Consider the following 20,488-nt stretch of genomic DNA (forward strand, 5'->3'; position numbering starts at 1 on the left):
CTGGAGAGTAAGAAATTAATGATAGCCAGGCTGAGCATCCTTTAAAAGTAGGCATGGGATTTTTAAGCTACAGCATGTATGCATATAATACCTACATATATATATATAAAAGAGTATAGCACATATATATATGTGTGTATTCCATACATGCACCATATTTTCCAAGACACCTACAAATTTCCACATGCATTAAACTATCTAAAAACATAGAAATAGGCAAGTCTAATAAGTGGAATTTTCTTAAATTATATTTGAACAATAAACAGCAAGAGTAATACTGCAAAGTACGGCTCTATTCTCATGTATATCTACAATAAAATTCTAGGAACAGTTGTCTCTCAAAACATCTCCCAATAAAATAAAATTAAGAAAAAAAAAAAAAAGAAACACCCAGTGTCCTATATTTGTATATTCATTTTCAGTTTAAAAAAAAAAAAAAGTAAACAAAGAAAAGAGAAAAAAGACATCCCCACTCAGAGTTGCATATTTACATTCTTCAAACTGTAGCGGTGAAAAATAATTCTATTAAGTGCAGGACATTCCTAGTGTTGCAGTAGTGACATTTTTAATAAGTTCTTCATGAAAACATTTCTTTTTGTCTTAATAGTGATGCATTCCATGACTACGTGAAAATTCTATTATCCCCTTCACTTGCAGCCAGTGGTTGAGTCTGGATTGAAAAGCTCCTTGTATAATGGAGGAAACAGTGTGTTCACTATATCTGGATGAGATTGCTTAAATACCTGTAGTTTCTCTCCGTGCAAGTTGCAAAGTGCAGTAATGGTTGGTATCTTGGCTATTAACTGCAAGACATTAAAATAAAAAGAAAAGAAAGAGGGAGGAAGCAAATTTAACACAAATTACAGTTTCCAAAATGAACTACATTACATTAACATCTCATTGGGTAACTGAATACAATACTCTGAACTCCATCAAAACTACCCATCCAAAGGACCAAACATTGTTGTTATTGTAAGAGGCTAAAAACAATTGTCCTGGAAATTTTAGCCAAGTGCCAAAAATGCATTTAACAAGGAACTGCCTCCAGGAGTATTTTTTAAAGGCAATCTCACTCTTGCTAGGGTACCAATTAAAAAGATTAGTGGATTGAACAAAAAAATTGAGTAAAAGGAAACAAGCCTTACTTCTCCTATACATTGCAAGCACATAGTGTGCTGCTTTTAACTTACATTACTGCATCAATACATGGAGAAATGGCTACAAAAAAAGAGTTATCATCAAGGGGCACTCAGCTATTCGTTTTAAAAAATTACCTTTGTCAAAGTCTCATCATCGAGGTGGTTCTTCTGGATCACATGTTGAAGTGCAAAGTAAATCTTTTCCTGAAGCTTCTGGACCTTTCTTGGCTCTATTAACCAGGCTCGATCTGAGAAAAGGGAAAGCCAGAGCTAAAGTCAAGAACGCGCAGATGTGGGGCATGCTCGTGGATGAACACACTGTCCCATGCTGGCAAGCACTCCCAGCAATCATTAATTCCCATGAGGAAGGACTGCATGATAATTAAGACATGGTTTCAGAGGCAAAGTATCTTAATCCATTAAAGGATCATCTGAGAATTTAACAAAGTGCACAGTAACACAATGTTGGTTCCCGATCTCTATGTTTAAACCAAGATGTTGGAGATAAAGATGGGAGCAGAAATGAAACAAGGCCCAGCCATTTTATTATTCTCTCTTGGTACAATAAATGATCTTCTAACTTCATACTGGCTAGGTGAAAAACATGTCATGTTATCTCAGCATCTTAATACATAAATAATAAACATATTGATCAAAACAGTTCTTTGAAAATAATAGAATATAATTATTTAAAAATTAAAAGAAAATATAGCTCATTATTTACTAGGCTAACATTTTCAGACCAAATATTATATTCTGAATAAAAAGAAATGGCTCCCTTCAAAAGAATTTCTTTAATAATTCAAAAGAATTATGAGTTGTTGCAATGTCTTGAAGTGCAAATTTCTCATTATTTAAAAATGTTCTCTTTCTAAGCAACACAAAATAAAATATTATCTGTGAGAATAACAGCTACAGACACAGTTGTTTAGAAACCTATATGGCTCAACTGGGTTCCTATATGGAACTCAAACCCCAAGTGTAGGAGTTCTTCCTTAAGATCTGTATTCTCACAAGTCATAGCTTCTGGAGACAAACACACAGAAAGAGAAGTAGAAGACCCCAAGACAATCCCAAAACCATGAATACAGTGTGTTTAGAGCACCATTAAACCATCTGTTTTCCCATACTGCAAACTTGTTTTCTTCCTCTCTCTCTCTCCCTCAGACCAGACCAATTCTTAGGTATAGATTTCAGCTTTCAAACAGGAAAAAAGAAAATCTAATTTATCACAGGGCATGAATGTTCACGTACAAATTGAAAAGTGCTGGAAAATCCCTTTCAGAGCCCTTTCACCCACTTCTAGTCACTAAAATAATCCATAGAAATAATATAAGTCATCCATTTCAGTGAGCATACATGCCACAGAGGTTGGAGCTGAATAGTATTCATTACAGGAGGATCAGGATTCTGTAATTTATCTGACTGTCTGTGGAGAGAGGTGTACAGAAAGTGTCCATCAAGAAATTCTGTGAAAAGAGACAGAACCAAACCTCTAGGTACATAGTAAATGACCAAGAAAAGAAAATAATCTTTTTGCAAAGCATAGAGAATCATTCTCCCAGAGGGTAAGCCAATGGATCCTGTGCCACCAGCGGCCATAGAAACAGAATTAGCTGAGAGTACACACAGCATCTACACAAATAAGCACACAGTAATATTTAGACTTCATAGGTTAGGTGCCAATTTTATGCTACTGCAAAAACATGCCTTTCAATAGTGTTAAACCAAGGCCTATTGTGGCAGACTGGAGCTAAAAAGATTTATCACAGAGAGCAATCCTTAAAGGTTTACATTTCTGTCACAAGAATAAACTCAAAAATAGACTGAGGCTGTTGGAGGACAGGTTTAATCACTGATCTGTCATGGAGCATGCTGCATATGACACAAGAGTTCTTAAATTCAATACAAAGACCTAGGTGAAATTTTACAGTGGATATTAAGTTTGTCTCCTAAAATGAGGTTCCCACCACCTGAAAAACATCTGCAAATTTGGCTGGAATTCCCCAGGCACCTCTAGTTACATTCACAAAAGTGCAGGAAAAAGTCAATAGATCAGTGGATGCCCATACAGGATGTAAGAAACAGTGATTCAGTTCTGTACTTTTCCTTTTGGGTTTTGAGCTTGTGTATCTTTAAAGAGTGCACAGGCCACTAGGCAGAGAATAGTGTACAAAAGAGGATAAGGGACAACTTACAAGATCTGCTTTTGCAAAAAGGAAGATGAAAAAAGGAACATGGCCAGTCAGAATTTAAGAATAGGGGCTGGCACACAGCAGGCAGCCAGGTCAGTGTCTTACCACCTGCGTCTGGCACGTTTACAGGTGGAGATGCCTCTGCAACATTTACTGGAGAGCTTCTACAATGTTTTAACCTTTGAAATTAGAAATCAAGTTAAAGAATCACCTCCAAGCAGAGTGGTTAGATTCATGCTGAAATGGCAAATCTGGATCTGTGCTCTGAATCAGATGGAAGATGGATCTGACACTGGGCCTTGCAACCTTAGCAACTGTATTAATGGATGTTCTTAGGTCCCCTTACTCCTGATGGAACTGCTCTGTTTCCTGTAAACTACCTGAACACTGAGATCAGGGGCACAAGAATCACCCTTCAGGATGGTGGCTTCTGTAGGAAATAAACTTTACTGTGGGGGTGATGAGACACTGGAACAGGTTGCCCAGAGAAGCTGTGGATGTCCCATCCCTGGAGGTGTTCAAGGACAGGCTGGATGAGGCTTTGAGCAACCTGGCCTAGTGGGAGGTGTCTCTGCCCATGGCAGGGGGGTTGGAACGAGATGATCTTTAAGGTCCCTTCCAACCCAAACCATTCTATGATTCAGTGAATTTATGAATATGAGTACTTCCCATGGGGAATCTCTATGTATCTGCACTAGTGGATGGAAGGACTGGTGCAGGTGATTCTGTGAAGCAGTGCTTCATTTGTTAATGTTTATGTATGTTCCCAAGATGAAAGACTTTATTGGGAAGAAACCTGAACATCTCGTGCAGAAGGAAATTGCCCCTTTCTCTATTGTTTACTGTAATCATTTTTTAAGCAAATAAATGGCAACGTTCAATGCCAGTTCAATCTAACTGATTTTCCCTGCCTTCCCACTCCCAAACTTAGCAGCTGAGCTGAAAAGGGAATTACTGGCACAACCAAAATTCACAGTCATTTTATGGAAGAAAGATTGCTTTCACTCATGTACATGCTGCTGCAGTCCATCATTTCTTTCTTACTGCATCTTCTATGACTAAAGATACACATGCTTACAGATTACAGAAATAAGCAGTCGGCATTCATCAAGCACTTTTTTTTTTGTTTGTTTTTGTTTTTGTTTTGTTACAGGAACAGGAGACACTGTATGTGTCCTCTTACTTGCAAGTAGGCAAAAGCCAACTTGGATGTGAAATGGAAAACTGTGGATTATTGAAATATTTCATCTTGTAGCACCACCTTCAAACCTGATGCTTGATTATAGTGGAAAAAAAACTTGGAATTACCTGTACTTATCTGTGCTACTTAGTAGAAACAGAAGCTGCTATTCAGGAGACATCCAGCTATGAACGGCTGTATCAGTACTGATGTACATCAGGACTGAAATGCACTACTAGAGTTAATGGAGAAGCTTTTACAACACATGCCTGCAATACAGCTGGCTCAAAGCCAGTGCTGAGTTGCTAGCTTTTTCAAGTACTTGGTACAGCTGCGAGAAATAGAAATGACTGTGGATACTCAGGCAACATGAACTGCTGGCAGAATGCAAGAGATTTTGGTACTTTGCAAACTAAAGGGTCACATGTAGAACTGCAGAGCTGAATCAGAATGTTGATGTCAATCGACACATGTAGAACTGCAGAGCTGAATCAGAATGTTGATGTCAATCTAATGCCTACCTGCAGCTAAGCACATTTCACAAATTACTTGATCCAAAATCCATTAAAATCAATGGGAAACCTTCCATTGCTTAAATAAGTTTTGCCCAGGCCTAAGGCACGGGACACTCTGAGATGTTAGAAGCTTTCTGCAACCAGATTTTGTTGAATAGGGCTATAACTTGTTCTCATTTCCAGGATTACGTGGGAGACAGAAACATGACTTCTTTTCAGTTTGTCTAGAAATTACATAACTAGATTGTCTTTCTCCCTACAGGTAAGATGCCCCCATCTGATCCAAGGTGCTTTGAAGTCAGCTTCAACATGATCGTACTGTTTCTCTCTGTTCAGCTAACTCCTACTTTTCCTGTTCCTAATTGTAAGAAAATAGAGTAAAAAATCCTCCAGCTGTTACAAAAGAGAAATACAGATCCTGCTTACAAGGATCCCATCACCATCTTCCTGCTTCCCCTGGCTTCATAATACGAAGTCAGCTGGAAACTGAAACAATCTTCTGCAGTCTCTGTTAACATCTTACTGAAGAACTTCAGTAAGAAACAGACCCCAAACAAATTTCCAGGTTGTCTTTGGCTTTGCACCGAGTTTGCTGAACAGGCCACTAATGCTAACCAGGAGCCAGCACTGGCTGCACATCTGTGTCATGCTCACAGCTTTGGTCTTTTCAGACTGAGGGAGGGCTGATGGACAGGCACCCGCTGGGACACCGCAAGTGCCCTGTCCCAGAGGCAGTCAGAGCATCTGGGGGACAGTGCACAGGCAACTCTCACCCCTGTGTGCAGCTGGGACACCTCTGATGTGTAAATGATGACTGTTTGGAAGGTCCTCTCTGGAACATCCTGGCCTAACACCATGAAGAGACACCAGCTCAACCGTTTTACCTCCGAGCAGATAACCACAAGAACTGCTCAAAGGAAAAATAAAAAGAGCAGAGTCCTTTCAGTAGGTGTCCTTAATGATGAGAACGAACATGTTGACACCATCTGCGCTAGTCTAATTCTAATTCTGCCTAACATAATCTACACCACAGATGTGCAAAAGGGCAAAGTGACCTAGGGGAAGTCTTTAGCAGGACAGGCTGGAAAAATAATTGATGGTGAGATTTTTTGTAAAAGCCTTTCAAGAGGTTGCTTTTAGTGGGAACTGGGGATCCACCTCACCTGAGGCATGTTTAAAAATCTCACACTAAGCTGTGAGCTTACCTACTAGATGCACCTTCTGTGTCAGTTCAATCACAAACCCCCCTTTTCTGTGGTCAGACAGCCATCACCCACTGAATGTATGCTTGCCTATGCAGAGTTATGATATATGGATATGTTAAACAGAGTGTTGCCACTGGAATCACCACCTATCCCCTGGAGCTAAATTCAGACAGGACCTCATACAGATTTTTACTGCTCATGTTCTTATATTCACAGAAAAAGCCCATCATATTTAGGGACTATATAAACTGCTAAGGGCTGTGAGGTTTGAGCTCCCTGAAAATGCCAGGAGGAACATGCACCTCCTTCAGTACTATGCTTCTCTGTACATGGTCTGGAGGAACGTGATCTGGCTCCATGTCTGTTACCCCCACATTTTGTATCTATTTCCAGTATGTGTAATTCCTGACAATCTATCAAAAAGAGAGTGAGGTGTATCTGTGCAATTCAGATACTCTTCCACTGCTTAATACATTGCTTTATATTGCTTAATACAGCTTAGACAGCTGTTTCAGTAGGTAGAAATAGAGGTGGACAAGGATGAAAAAAAAAATCATTGTGGTGTTTGGAATGAAATATTACCTGGTGATATCAGAACAGCAGATGAAAACAAGGCAATCTCCTCCTCAGTAAGCTGTAAGGAACATAAATTCTTTGCAAAGTCAAATGCTTCATTCACCAGATCATCAGAACCTGCAGACCACAGAGGACAAAATCAATGCTAGAAATTTATCAGCTCTTTAACCTGCCATGAAAAGTGGATTGTTTTGGTGTTAAAAAAGTTGTGAGTGAATGTCTGTGCTTCTAAACCAAGTGCCTTTCATCAGCTATTAAAATTCCACCCACCCCAAAAAGATATCACTGAAACACCCATTAGAGCACACAAATTATTGAGAATTAGGTGCATGACCTCTACGGAAATTGCACAGACATCTTAGAAGAGCATTTTCTTTTCCCAGAGTACAAAAAAATGCCATTTCTAAATAGATATTAAATCTAAGAGGTATGAATGACCAGTCCTAAATAACTTTCACATATGTAATTTTATTAACTAACAGTACAAATATTCATGAAAATTTGTGAAAACATTATAAAGATCAAAATAACTCAACTAATGCATGTTCATAAACACTTTAAATTTGTAGTGTTACATTTATCCATATGCAAATAAGAAAAATATATACATTTGAAGAAAATATCTCTCTTTGAATTTGGTCCTGAATAAATTTCTGATGATGCATCAGTCTCATGGATGGGCAAAAGACATGCATTTAGCTGTTAAAATCTCATGTAGCAGTCAATATCACATTGAGAAATGAAGCAATTGTTTCAATACATGAAGACAAACTCCTTGGCTCCTGCCATAAACTCATGTTTTATCAAAACTTCAGATAGCCGAGTAAGAAATCTATCTGAAAAACTCTCATGCTGTTTCTTTTTTTATTAGAGAAAAACACTTCTCACTGCTAGCAGCTACTGGAGTAATCTTTTTTCTTTTTCAGTTCCAGCCTACAGATTTAGAGGTTTGGGGATTCAACATCGACTGCAGATTTTCATTGTGGGTCACTGTTTTCAGAAAGACAAATTGTCACTATGTGGTTCAATGTAATTGGTTGAGCAGAAGACCAACATACCCAAGGCTTTAAACATTTGCATTCCTCCATACTTTCCTTCAAACAGAACAGTATTGTTGAGTGGGTTGAAGGCACGGCACATTCTCACCAAAACCACTTCTAAGCAGCCTATCATACATGAAAAAAGAACAAAAATACCACACATTACTGCAAAACATCAGAATATGGGAAATGTCAAGAAAATATTTAGGAAGACATCAGTCATTTGAAACATCAGCAGGGATAGACACTGTTTGAAGGCATCTAGATGATATAAGTCTGAATCAGAGAAAAAATATTTCTGTCTGCGTTGAGTAGAGAAGGGGTAATTTCTGTTCCAGCCTAACCACCTTTTCTTTAGGTTGATTTTTCCCCCATTGCAGCGAATTGGTGGCCTGGACTTAATTGGAATTTAGATCTGGGCAAATATTTTCAATTTGAAATATTTTATCCTGAAGATTAGCCATTTTTTTGAAACTCCTTTTTAGTAATTAAACCTTTTTTTTTTAAGAGAAGAAAAGCAGCTTCATTCAACATGTATAAAAATCCCAGCTTTTTTTGGGTGGAAGGGGAGAACTTCACTAAATATCTTCAAGAACACCCCTAAATTGGGTTTTACTTTTGATTCCCTTGTTTTTCTTTCAGGTTGAGAAATAGCCAAAAGAACCCTTCTTTTTTTCTCTTTATCTTTCCTATTATTTCCTAACTGCAAAAATATGCAGTCTGGGAAAATGAAGAGAAAAATTTTAAGCATCCCTTAACTAAATCCGCATCTCCTGTAAGAGGAACTCTGAATCTGAGGATTCTTTTCCAGACATCTTTTGAGTGAAAAGTCCTGATTTTCTAACTCCTGCTCATCATTAAAACAGAAAATTATACTTGACGTATTTATACATGGTGCAGCGTTGTCCAACTCTATAGTCAAATATAACTGTACCTTTTGCTAAAGGTGCAGTTGTGTTGTTAGCTTTGTCAGCCAAATGAACAAGTTACTTGGGGTGCACTGGGATCTGCAGAATTTTCAAAATTAGTATGAGCTTTAAAAAAAGAGTTCTCGTGCTACAACTCTGTTTTTCCAGGAGGTTGTCCACGTGTTCCCAGGATCTTTGTATCCCTTCCCTTTGCACCTGTGCCCACTGTCTCAGTCCAGCTCCACACCAAGCCTCTGTGTAGAGGGAGCTGAATCACACTGGTTTTCAGCCTTAATGAAGAGCTCTCTCTTGAAACAGGCAGCACTTACGCTTTAACAAGCCACCTCACACAGCATCCTGCCTTTTAAACATGGAGGGAGCAAGAAACTAATATGACAGGGTAAACACAGATAATTACCAGTCACAGTTCACTTGGTTGTATCACTTTTTCCTCCTCACGATAAATCTTGTCATGATTCTTCTGGAGGACAGAAATTACTGAGTCCCATGAGAGGGAAGGAAACCCTTTTCCCCCTTGCCCTTATGCACACACATGCACACCCAGAGAGCACGGCTGGAGCACACTGCCGTTATCTGCTCTCATTTACTCTGAAACAAACTGGCGCCAGCAGGGATTTTCCCTCCTGTGCACTGGCTGGAGGGTATTTCTGTAGTCTCATTAAAAAGATTTGAGATGACCATGGAGGCAGGCCCCAGTAAGCCTGCATTCGTTTCACTAATGACAAGTGGGGATTTTACAGGGTGGCAGATGACTGATTTGACCAGCTCAATTCGCAGGGTCCTTCCACCACATGTCATGTTGGAGACTGCAGTTTCTGCAATGACTGTGTGCGTGCGTGTGCTTAATAACCACAACTGACTGTAGAGGGAAGAGGATCAGAAGGCAGTAGCATGATTAATGTGGAGAAATACGGAAGGGTTAATGTAGCTAATGAAACAGACTCTAATTAGAGCTCCTTCGAAATTAAAATGATTTGCAGAACAAGACAGCAGAGCACATTTCTAACGTGCTGGGTGCTAAACCAGTATCAAGCCTCCGGCGTTTACCCACCTGACTTAAGGAGGAGAATTTGGTCGTTCTGGCAGAGCTCCATGAAGCCTGTTATGCGCTTCGCAAACTCCACCACATACTGGATAGCGTGGGTGATCTGAATGGCACACTGCTGCCACAGAGCTTCTCTGGTCTTACAGAAAAACACACATGGAAAAGCAAAGCAGTGAGCAAGTGGGTTCAGTGCATGAAGTTCTCCAGGTGGCCTTGCAGAAAGGCGCACACCTCAGGCTCCACTCCCATCCCCAGGCAGAGCTAGCAGCATCTCTTGCTTCTCAAAGAACTCAATAATTTTCATTAGAAGGCTGTTTGCACAAGCTGATTCCCCCAGTGATCTGAACTCTCGCATTGCCTCTTCAAAGGTGGAAAATGCATTGTCCAATGTTAAACTGTGATTTAATGCTGGCTTTTGTGCAACAGAGACAAACTGCCACAAACAACGTAAACATCCCAGAGTACTCTTAGGAAAGAAGTGGCACAGTGCTAGTAAGTTATCTGACAGAATATTTTTGCTAGTCTGAAACTTCAAATAATATATAATTAATGTATCACTGCAAACTGAGCACTGATTACATAAAAGTTTTTCTCCTTGATAATAATTTTCCTTACACACGCAAGTGTGCAAATGTAAATGGATACTCTTCGTTTGAATGCCACAGCTGTGCAATCTGTGGTGTGTTTTTATTCTTGCTAGTACTGCATAGCCCCTCAGCTTTCAAAGAACAAGCTGGAGTCTCTTCTGTCTCTTGCATGATCAGCTAATGTTCAAACTGAAATCTGACTGAAGAATCATTGCTAGTGATGGTTGTTCCAGAGGCACAAAGATTTCTGTTGACTGGACTACATCTGAAGAGGTGCCAGTGGGAAATAGTCTGAACTTCAACTGAGAATCACAGAGGTAGAACAGAAATGTAGCATAATGAGATTATTTTTCCACCCAGTTTTGAACAACTTCAATTTAAGGAGTACATTCAGTTTGTAATTATCTATTGTGTATAAGTGACAGGTACTAGTTAAAAAAGGATGTGTTTTCAAATTTATAAGGAAACAAAGTTAGGTTGTCTTATTTTCTTCAAATCCTTACAACAAAGCATCGAGCTTACATTAAAGTCAACTGAATTTCTGCATGAAGTTTAGATCTGTGATAACAAGCAAAGCACAGATAACTGGATTCCACAACCATGTCTAAGCTTTGATATTAGCAAACATCCCAACATTCTGGAAAGCTGCTGCTTCTCTTTATGAAGTGTCACTCCTTTGTTTTCAGTAACCAGCTCCTCAAAGATATTTAAAAGCCCATTTTGACCTATATGAAACTCACCAGCATATCCTTGACAAATACATTACACTGTTAACAATTTCAAAACTTAAGGAGCAGAAGAAAAAGCATATTACAGGATTGTACCTTGCTCTGGTAGACCTTAATTTCTTCGTATGTGTGGGTCTGCCATGCTAGCTGGTGTAGTTCTTCCATTGTATATTGACATGTCTCCAAATGAGATTTAATGATATTTTGTGCAATTCGATCTGTGGAGAATAAAAAATAGCTTGCATGAAACAGTGAACAGTGATTTGCAATAGCAAAATGTTGAAAACTTACACGTTGGAAAATGCAGATTTAAAAAAAAAAATTCTTTCCAATGCTACTGCTCTCTGTTTATTTTTTTTTTTTTTTTATTTCTGGAGATGACTGTCACAAAATGTTAAGTATTCAACTGAAAGCCAAACAATGCTTGATAAATAGTGGATCTGCACATGAGAATGAATCTTGTGAAACTATTCAGGCTCTTTCATTCTGGAAGTATTTTTGTTTTCTCTGTTTACATAAATGTATTTGTAGACACTGGTTACTTGATCACTTCTGCCTTCCCCAAGCCTGTGCAGCTACCCAGCTCTGACGCTCAGTCCTGACATGGGCATTTGCATAAACCTTGGGGTGACTCATATCAGAGAAACAGGAAACAGGTCTCTTCTATTTTTTCTCATGTTAGTCTTCAGCTGGATCAATTTCTGATTTAGCTTGATGAACATGAACATGGAGACTGGTGCTAGCAAGTGGTGAAAGCTAGAACTAGTATCCTGGGTTTTAGGAGACATGGGGGGAGTAGGTCTCACATACAGGACTAAGTTAACTTAAAGTTATTCTGAAATTGCAGCCTTAGAAACTACTGTGTAACATGGAATGCAGGATGCAAGGGGACAGGGAAGCATTCAGTGTTGGCCTGAGATCCCACTGAAACTAAGAGTAAACTCCCCAGGGAAGTATTTTAAAGTAGATCTTTGCCCTTTAAGCTACTTGAGCAGATTAAAAAAGATTTTCACAAAAACTTCCAGCATGAATTCTTTAGGACTAGAAGTTGAGATGTCTTGATAAAGCATGCTATAGAAATGTGATGATTTCTTATTTTGTAGCTTTGAGACCTATATATCTAATGAAGCTCACTGCTTCATCCTGAAGACATTGCTTAAGCTGAATAGCTTTTAAAGTTGAAGTCACAGAGCTGAATTGAAGCCCTTGTGGTAGAACTGGTATTTCGTGGAAAACATGTTTGTCGAAAAAGAAAAGGACATTGTGAATGCGTTAGCCAAACCTGAGCATGGGAAGTAGAAAGAACTAGGAATGTCATAATTTACTCATTCACATCCTCAATAGTTTGCGTACAGTGGGTGGTCTCAAAATAAGACTGCTTCTTTGGCAAAATGTCTACTGATTTTAAAAACATCAGCAAGAAGGAAAGATGAAAAATGAATGTAAACATTTATATGCTCCCTGCAATCACTGCTATAGGAGCGTTATTTAAAGGAGGGATGCTTGTGTTAGTGTCACAGTTAATAAGCTGAGACTCAGTGGAAAGGCACTGAAGAAAACACAAAAGAGTTCCAGGTTTTTGTAGGAACAATAAAACCCGCTCAATTCAATCTTTGCAGGTGTCACTTTAAAGGTCAACACTATCTTTAGGTTTCCTGATGGAAGAATTGACGCAGGCACAAGGATAACTGAAAGCATATATTAGTGAGTACAGGGATCTATCCACCATTCTTTTACGGAAAATTGGATGCAAGTCTTAACCTATGATGGCAAGCTGTTGCATTTTATAGTAAAAATTTTACAGATAAATGGGCATGTTGGAATAAAGGGATGACGAATTTCAACAGACTTTTTAAAAGGCTCAACAAAGGTTTATTTGCATTTCTTTTACCAAGAAAATAAAGTAAACCCCACTTTTTTTAGAAAAATCAAATTTCAGATGTTTACCTGCCTATTGCTCTATTTAAAGTATGGTTTTAACAACATCATCTTTCTGGTAACATCCCTAGGCATGGTAAACGTGACTGCAGAAGTTAAGCTCAAGCTATAGGTTTTGTCACTTACGTTCCTGGAAGAATTTAACCAGGCAGAACTGAGGTATGGTCAGAGGAACATTTAGGCCTTGTACCTAAAGCACCAGTGAAAGCAGTAAGATTTCAACTTCTATTACAATTCCAGAGCCTGAATGGTGAAGGATTTTGCTCTTTGAGTCCATTGGCTCATCTTTTTCTCTCTTGTGCTTCCTAGCCTAGCTCTCCTAGCCTTGACATTTGTTGCAAAAGCTGGAACTGTTCACACTCTTGAAATAAAGACAGTGTTTACAATAAATACCTCAGATACTTCAATTTTACAGCATGGACAGATTTTGAATCCGAAAAGGTGACCTGATGCCAACAATCTGAAAATAAGACCCTCTCATTTCCCTGACCTCAAAATATATTTGATCAGCAGTTCTATGTTACTGAAAAGATCCTCAGCTCCACTCCTTTTCCTACCATTTACGTATTTACCTCAGGACTGAAGAGCTGAAAAACTCTTGAAGGTTTTGTAGGAATGACATCCTGTGTTTTACCCCCATACATCTCTTCCTTATGTACTTGTGCTTAGGTTGAGCTGACATTAAAAACCATTTAGATGTGTGAAGGCCTAGGGCAATTGCAGCAAGCAGCAGCTCCGAATGCTAACATCCAAAGAGGAATCAGGCACAAGACAGACTTGAAACTTGCGCCGCAGGCTAGGCAAGGCTGAGTGTGTGATGGAAAGGGTACACTGGGTCTCAGGGGAGGAGGTCTCATTCAGCATAAGCAGCAGAGGAGGCTGCTTGCTTACACTCAACGCTGGAGTCCCTGGAAGGAGCTTTATGCAAATATACCATACACTGGATGTTACAAGATGACATGATGCAAAAAGTAAAAGTATAAGCTTGTCTTGGTTTCTCAGATGCTCCAGAAGCAGGAGATCTAATTCACGCAGAGAAAAGAACATCACTCTCAAAGGGTTTCGAAGACCACAGCCTTTTTTGCTGACATTTTCAGATTTTAGAATCTTTTCACTGGAATTGGTACACATCTTGGCAAATCCCATGGAGAAAGAGGTTCCTAAACCACTGATAATAGTGTACTGACATCTAATGTAAACCTCTCCTGTCACATGGCACAGGTACTGTGCTGTACCCAAAACATTTCTGTGAGACCTGGCAGCTCTGAAACACTGCTGGTAACCGAGTTCAACAAATTAATTACTTTAGTAGAACTAGAAAGAAAGGGTCAATGAGAAAAGAAAGCAAGCAGCTTCATACAGCATGAGGAGAGCTATAGCCATGATGTAGAGGCTGTGGCCTCAACCCTATGGAGGTACCCTGCTGGGGTGATGCTCAACAGCTATGTCTCTCCTGTTCTCCAGGCTAGAAGAGTCCACAACATTCACTCCACACATCAAGTCTTGACTTTTGTTCATTTTGTTTTCAAAAATCTTGAGACAGATATTTCAAGGGTCTCCTTACACTGGGAAGCTACATAGACACAACTAGGAATCTGTTTGGATGGGCTGCAAGGGCTATAAAAGACAACTCAATTTTTGTGACCTCAGTGTGAACTGCATTTCTGTTTGAAATATTGTCAGCCTCCATTCTACCTAAGTTACAGCAGGCTGTCAAAGTTTGCTTTATGAAAAAGAAAACATAAGAGATGATGATGCTGGCCACTGAGGTGTGAGAATCAGTCTGCAATATTTTATTTTACAAGCACCAACTGCTGCAACTGTTGAGTGAAAATTAACAATTCCAACTGAAAGAATTGCTGAGCCTGCATGATAGTACACCACCAGCACTGTAATAACTACAGCTATAAACTGCAGGATTTGTAAAGGTTGTCTGCCCTAGTATGTAAACATAAATGTCGACTAGGTGCTTCACTCCTCCCCTTTTGTCTATATACTGTGTTTATTATATTAAGGCTGTATCTTCTACCATGAATCATGATCACTTGATACTACATGGTATCACAGTGAATTTGAAAGCCACAGTATATCCTGGCAGATTGACTCTGTCAGGGAGACATGGCCCACAGAAAATAACAGGCTCCCAGTGTCTGAACTCCACCATGCACTCTGACATGGAAACATTTACATTAGGTAACTTGGTTCTAAATTTGAAGATTTTGTAGTATTGGTGTCTTGAAAATTTTCATGGAAAGCAGACGCTTTTTGTACAAAAGCTATGCTTCATTAAAAGAAAAAAAAATCTAGAAAAAGTATTTGTTTCCAGAGAGATTAAACAGAAACAACATACCTAAGCAAGAGAACAGTCAATAGTTGTAACCAACATCTTGAAAAATCATAAATACTCAAACAAGATATGTCCTGGAATGACCACGTATATTTCATTTCTGTCTTGCCTATATCTGTCTTGTTTTCTGTAACGGCCCACTATTCTAGCTTTTCAATCTCATCCATTATTAGGGGTGACATGGAAACCTAGATATTGTTGGTTGGCATGGCCGAAGAGCAGAAATTTGAGAGGCTGGGTTGGCCTCTGTGCCCCGCAGCAGGTGGGAATGCTGCCCTTCCTGTCACGCCAGCTTGGGTACTGCTGGTGGAGCCCTGAAAGGTGCCAGTGGGACAGGGAGATAAATTTACTGAGATTTTGCAATGCAGCTGTGTAAAAAAAAAATGCATTGTAGGAGATGTCCAGAAGAAGCTGAAAATTGTACATCAGGAAGCTATCAAAAACATTTGTTCTCATTCACAGAAGAAATTGTGGGTTTCTTGAAAGAAATACTGTGCGTGTGTACGTATGCAACTTGTCAGACAAGATGGACTCAATGCCTACGACTAGATGGAGCAACCACATCATAAAGACGTACATGTATTGTGGGTGAAAAAGAGGCTGTAAAATGTCGAAGGTACCATGGTAACAGAGTAAATGAACACGGATGGAACATGGTCCTGGGCTCATGGCTCAGTGGTTATAAATTAGACTGTTGAAGCCAATACCTGAAAGAGGCCATGTCAAAGTATTGATGGGAACTGTCCTAAGGCATAATGAAGGATCTCACTGGTGCTAACAGAAATAAACAAACCTCTCAAGAAAAGGCAGTATCTGAAGGGTAAGATGTGAAATATAGGATATAGACAACTTAGGAATGAGGAGGACCATGAGTGATCAGCATTGTTTTAGCAAAATAAATACTTTTAAATTTGGCCTGGCCTACCTAAAACTACAGAGACAACAAAAAGACTTGATTCTGTGAGGAATGGGATGACCCAGTGAACAATGAAGCAAGCTATACCACGGTTAGTACAACAAACCCAACCTGGTTTCCTACAGACATGTCCAATATTGCTTGCCATTCTCTTTCTGACATCCCATCCCCTGTGTTTGGCTGGGTAAGAGGCACCATGAATGCATACGAGGGGCCAGTCTGCTCAGGCTGATTGGCCAGCAGCCACCACCTTTTGGGGTGAACATGGGCTTGGGTCATGGCTTCTGCCTCTCCCTAAGGTTATCTATCTCCTTCACCTGCTAAGTAGCCTTTTTTCCAAAGCTTATGGGAACCCAAGTATCTCAGACTTCTGCTTCCCTTCACTGATGCTGGACAGTAGCTAAAGAAGTATCACATGGTGCTAACAGAAGGCAGAGCTGACAGCAAGACTCAAAAGCCCTATTCCATCAGCAAAACAGGCCAAAAGCTTATGTTGCAAGGGAAGAGCAACAGCGCACAAGCTATACACCTTTCGCATAAATTTGGGACTACAGCTCACAGCTTCCAGAACAGCAAATGACCTTTTCTGTTTCCATTTTTGGCTACTCTGTTGGGCTCTTTGTGTTTTTTTTTTCCCCTTTCTTTTTTTTTCCCCTTTCTTTTTTTTTTCCCCTACTGTGATTTCTTATTATAGATTTCAGTAGACATCGCACAATAGGCACTCTCCAAAGGTTATGATAGCTCAAACATGTATTTCACCAGTGGGTTAGGTTACGAGCTGCTTAAATCCTAAGTACATACATAAGACTGAACATTGCAACCTAGATAGTATAAATCAGCATAGCACAGACCTGCAGGGGTCTATTATCAGCTGATGAGTCAGTCCTGCCTTTTTCAGACATCTCTGTATAGCATTCGGAGATCTCAATCTACAATACTGAGGAAAAATTCCAACTTGGGGTCAAGTACGATGCTGGTGGGGATGGGTGTAATTACTCCACTGACCGCACACAACATTCACCAGCTGTGAATCCAGCCTGCTAAGTGGAAATTATCCACAGTGCTTGGTAGTGTCTGTTTCCTACAGGCTCTTTAGTTCTTTCATTTGTCTCTCTTTTCTCAGGAGAGACTCTAGTTTTTCTCAGCATTCCCTTCTTTCGCACTGGGAACTGAAGAACTTTGAAGTGTGCCTCCTAAAACACTGATAATCATCCTCAATTAAAATGAATAATGAATTTTTAATTTGCCACTTACCCTTAGGATCCAGTTGAGTAGCTAAGAGCTCATCTCAGCTTATATCCTAAGTTGAGCTCTCACAGGGATCCACTTTGAATTAACTGCAATAACACCACAGCTTTGGCTGACTGCTCTAAGTATGTGTTATCAGTTTGTACAACTATCAAAACTCCAGTTAGATATTCTAAATAAAATCTCCATTCTAGGACCCAAAATAATGCCAAGCTACTATGAAATCAACACTCTTCTGTACCCTAATTCAAGGATATGATGACTGCAAAATAAAAAGTTTGCAAACTGGTTTCATTACACAGATTACCTCAAGAAATTTTTAGACAGTAGTAAAGGCACTGACACAGGGAGTAAAGGAAAAGTATGTCTTATGGTTGCTGTCAATCCTGAATAATCGGTTCCAATTTTTTTAAATGAACTGTCTGAAAGATCTGAACTTTTTTTTTTGAAAAAAAAGCAGGAACATTTATTCCTAAAAGTGGTTGCAAAGAGCTCATCCCATTTTTCATCTGTCCCTGGCATACTCAATGTCATGAAGCACAAAGATTAACAGTTAAAAAACTGTTATAGATAGACTATCAAGTGTCATAACCCCTATTTGTTTAATAAATTTGTAACACTACACAATATGCAGCCTAGGAAGATGATACAAAACATTAAACACTCATATGAGACTAGAAGTCTGCAAAAGGCTGTGAGAGGTTGGACATACATTTTAGCACTTCTTTGACTGTCTTTTTGTAAAGATTTTAAGCAGCCGAGTTGTAGAAATGCTTTAAAAAGCAAAGACAAAACATTCTACAATGGTTCTGTTTTCCTGTAGAGTGGCAACTGAGCTGGATCAAAGTGGTGTCAGTCTATAGTGTCAGAAAGTGAAACAATTTGGTTATTGTAAGCAATGCCAGAGATTTCAGTGATCAAGAGAAAAAATGTCCATGCAGTTGAAAAGGAACACCAGACAGTTCTGCATGCCTTAATGTTGTGCTTTAACTATTCAAATTTGTATGTGACTTTCATCCCTGCAAGAGCACTACACTATAAAAACTGTGTTCTCTTACTCAGTTTCAGCATTTGTCTGAGCCTTATGTCTCGTTGCATTGCATTTTTCCACTAGACACATCCATGTTTCTCTCCCATGTGTTTCAGTCCATTTTTTTCTCATATCTTTTCACTCTTGTATAAAAGAATTGTCACTGTTCTGTGAAATAAAGTATAAAAACTGAATGGACTGAAGAAAGACATCATTACTTATAGGGCTGGGAACATCATCACAAACTGCATAACAAGCCGAATTACATTATTCTCAAGAATAAGGTGAAAAGTAGTGAAAAGCATGGAGAGCGTGATGAAATCTGACAGACAGAAGGCATGCAGTGTGAAAAAGTGAACTATGGCCTCAGAAGTCAAACTTAGGATATGTACTGGGAAAATAAAAATTTGTAAAAGGAAACCTCTGTTGGCTTCCTTGTGCCTAAGGATTAAAGAATGATCAAACAATGTAGTCCAGGATGACAAAGAAAAACAGCATGGACCCCAGATTAAGCTCTCAGAAAGCACAAGGTAAGTATGCATGTTGTTGGTGCTGATTGCCAAGACACAACAAACACAAACGTTAAGGACAGGGAGCATTGATACTGAGATAAAGGGGTTGCTCAGAGGAAGAAGCAAGCAACATATCACTACTAATTCAACCCACACCAATTTTTGCAGATAGTATGCTGCTTCTATATACTACAGTGATTCATAAATCATCACTGCCTTGTCCTCTTGATTCTCGTCTGCAGTGCCATTTTCCTCCTCGTGGGTTGTGTGTGAGACGCAACCCCGCAATACAACATTCTTCGTATGTCTCAGGCCCTCCATTCTCTGGCACCTGCTCCAGCTTTCTCTTTTTGAGGTTTTCTTGCAGAAAGCCAGCTACCATTTCTTCTACTATTGACATGGCTATTCTGAAGCATAGGACAGGGAATCAACAAAACCGCTATTCCTACGGGTGGCAGCAACAGCACACCTCAGTACTTGTTATAACGTTATCTGTACACTGATCTTTTTGTGTGATTTCTAATTTTACAATATTCATAGCACAGTGTTATTTCTGAGAAAATTGTCGTGATACATGGTAATATATGGGATGTATGATACAGTATTTTACATATTTTGACTGCTACAAATGGTTGCTTTCTAACTGCATTTTGGATTCTCAATACAATTAACATATTTTGTCAAGTTTGGTTATGCAAGAGAATATTCCTATCTTTTAAGAAAAGGAGGAATTCTAGATACTTGTTTTAATGGATTAGAAATGTACCCACTTTTAAGAACTTTAATGCTTTAGAAATATAAGCTACAGATAATGCTGCTTTTAATACTGTTTAATGCGTCTTTTAAACTCATTTGTAAAACAATCTGAAAAGTAAGTAAACCAGAACGAAAGATCACGAAATGCCCCATCCTCAATCTCAGTTAAAGGATGTCACTGTTTTATTTAATTTCATTGTTTAATCCAGCTGCTTATATTGTTGAAATAGTCACAACCACACTTAAGATGGGACCCCATTGTCTTGGGTGCTGCAGAAAAACATTGTCAGTTGAAAATTTTTGTTTCTTGAAAATATGCATCATGTACCAAAAGTAATTAAACTTTACCATTCTGTGAACAGAACTCTTGATTGTATTCCCACTTACAACACCTATCCCCACAATAAACATAAAGGGCAATATTTAAAATCGCATTTTCTGCAACATCTATAGTGCATGGTCTGTAGTGTGATCAAATCCCGGCTAGGAGCACTACCAATAGCCATCATTGGTAAAATTATTATGAAATTACTAGTCGGCCTAGTCATTTGACATATGAATTGACTTAACTGAAGGAGAATCACAGAATCACAGAATCACAG

The 20,488-nt window shown here is 39.1% G+C and overlaps 1 protein-coding gene across 1 annotated transcript; it reads right to left on the bottom strand.

The window, feature by feature from the left end:
* Nucleotides 1-326: 326 nt before the first annotated feature.
* On the bottom strand, nucleotides 327-16,619 carry LOC104464197 (nuclear receptor ROR-beta-like). The gene is made up of 8 exons (XM_010076839.1): nucleotides 16,452-16,619; nucleotides 13,204-13,267; nucleotides 11,236-11,357; nucleotides 9,831-9,963; nucleotides 7,869-7,976; nucleotides 6,817-6,927; nucleotides 1,275-1,387; nucleotides 327-803 (listed from the first exon to the last, which is right to left on the bottom strand). Exons 1-8 carry the CDS (start codon nucleotides 16,617-16,619, stop codon nucleotides 648-650), a joined length of 975 nt encoding a protein of 324 aa, XP_010075141.1. The 3' UTR covers nucleotides 327-647.
* Nucleotides 16,620-20,488: the final 3,869 nt, after the last annotated feature.

The sequence above is a fragment of the Pterocles gutturalis genome, unplaced genomic scaffold, assembly GCF_000699245.1.
Source record: "Pterocles gutturalis isolate BGI_N339 unplaced genomic scaffold, ASM69924v1 scaffold5758, whole genome shotgun sequence".
Lineage (NCBI taxonomy): Eukaryota > Metazoa > Chordata > Aves > Pterocliformes > Pteroclidae > Pterocles > Pterocles gutturalis.

Coding starts and splice junctions, on each gene's coding strand:
- LOC104464197 (XM_010076839.1), bottom strand. CDS start 16,619: ATGACCCAAGCCCATGTTCACCCCAAAAGGTGGTGGCTGCTGGCCAAT. Junction 11,358..13,203: donor GGTTAAATTCTTCCAGGAAC/GTAAGTGACAAA, acceptor TATTCTCCACAG/ATCGAATTGCACAAAATATC. Junction 804..1,274: donor ATGATGAGACTTTGACAAAG/GTAATTTTTTAA, acceptor AATGTCTTGCAG/TTAATAGCCAAGATACCAAC.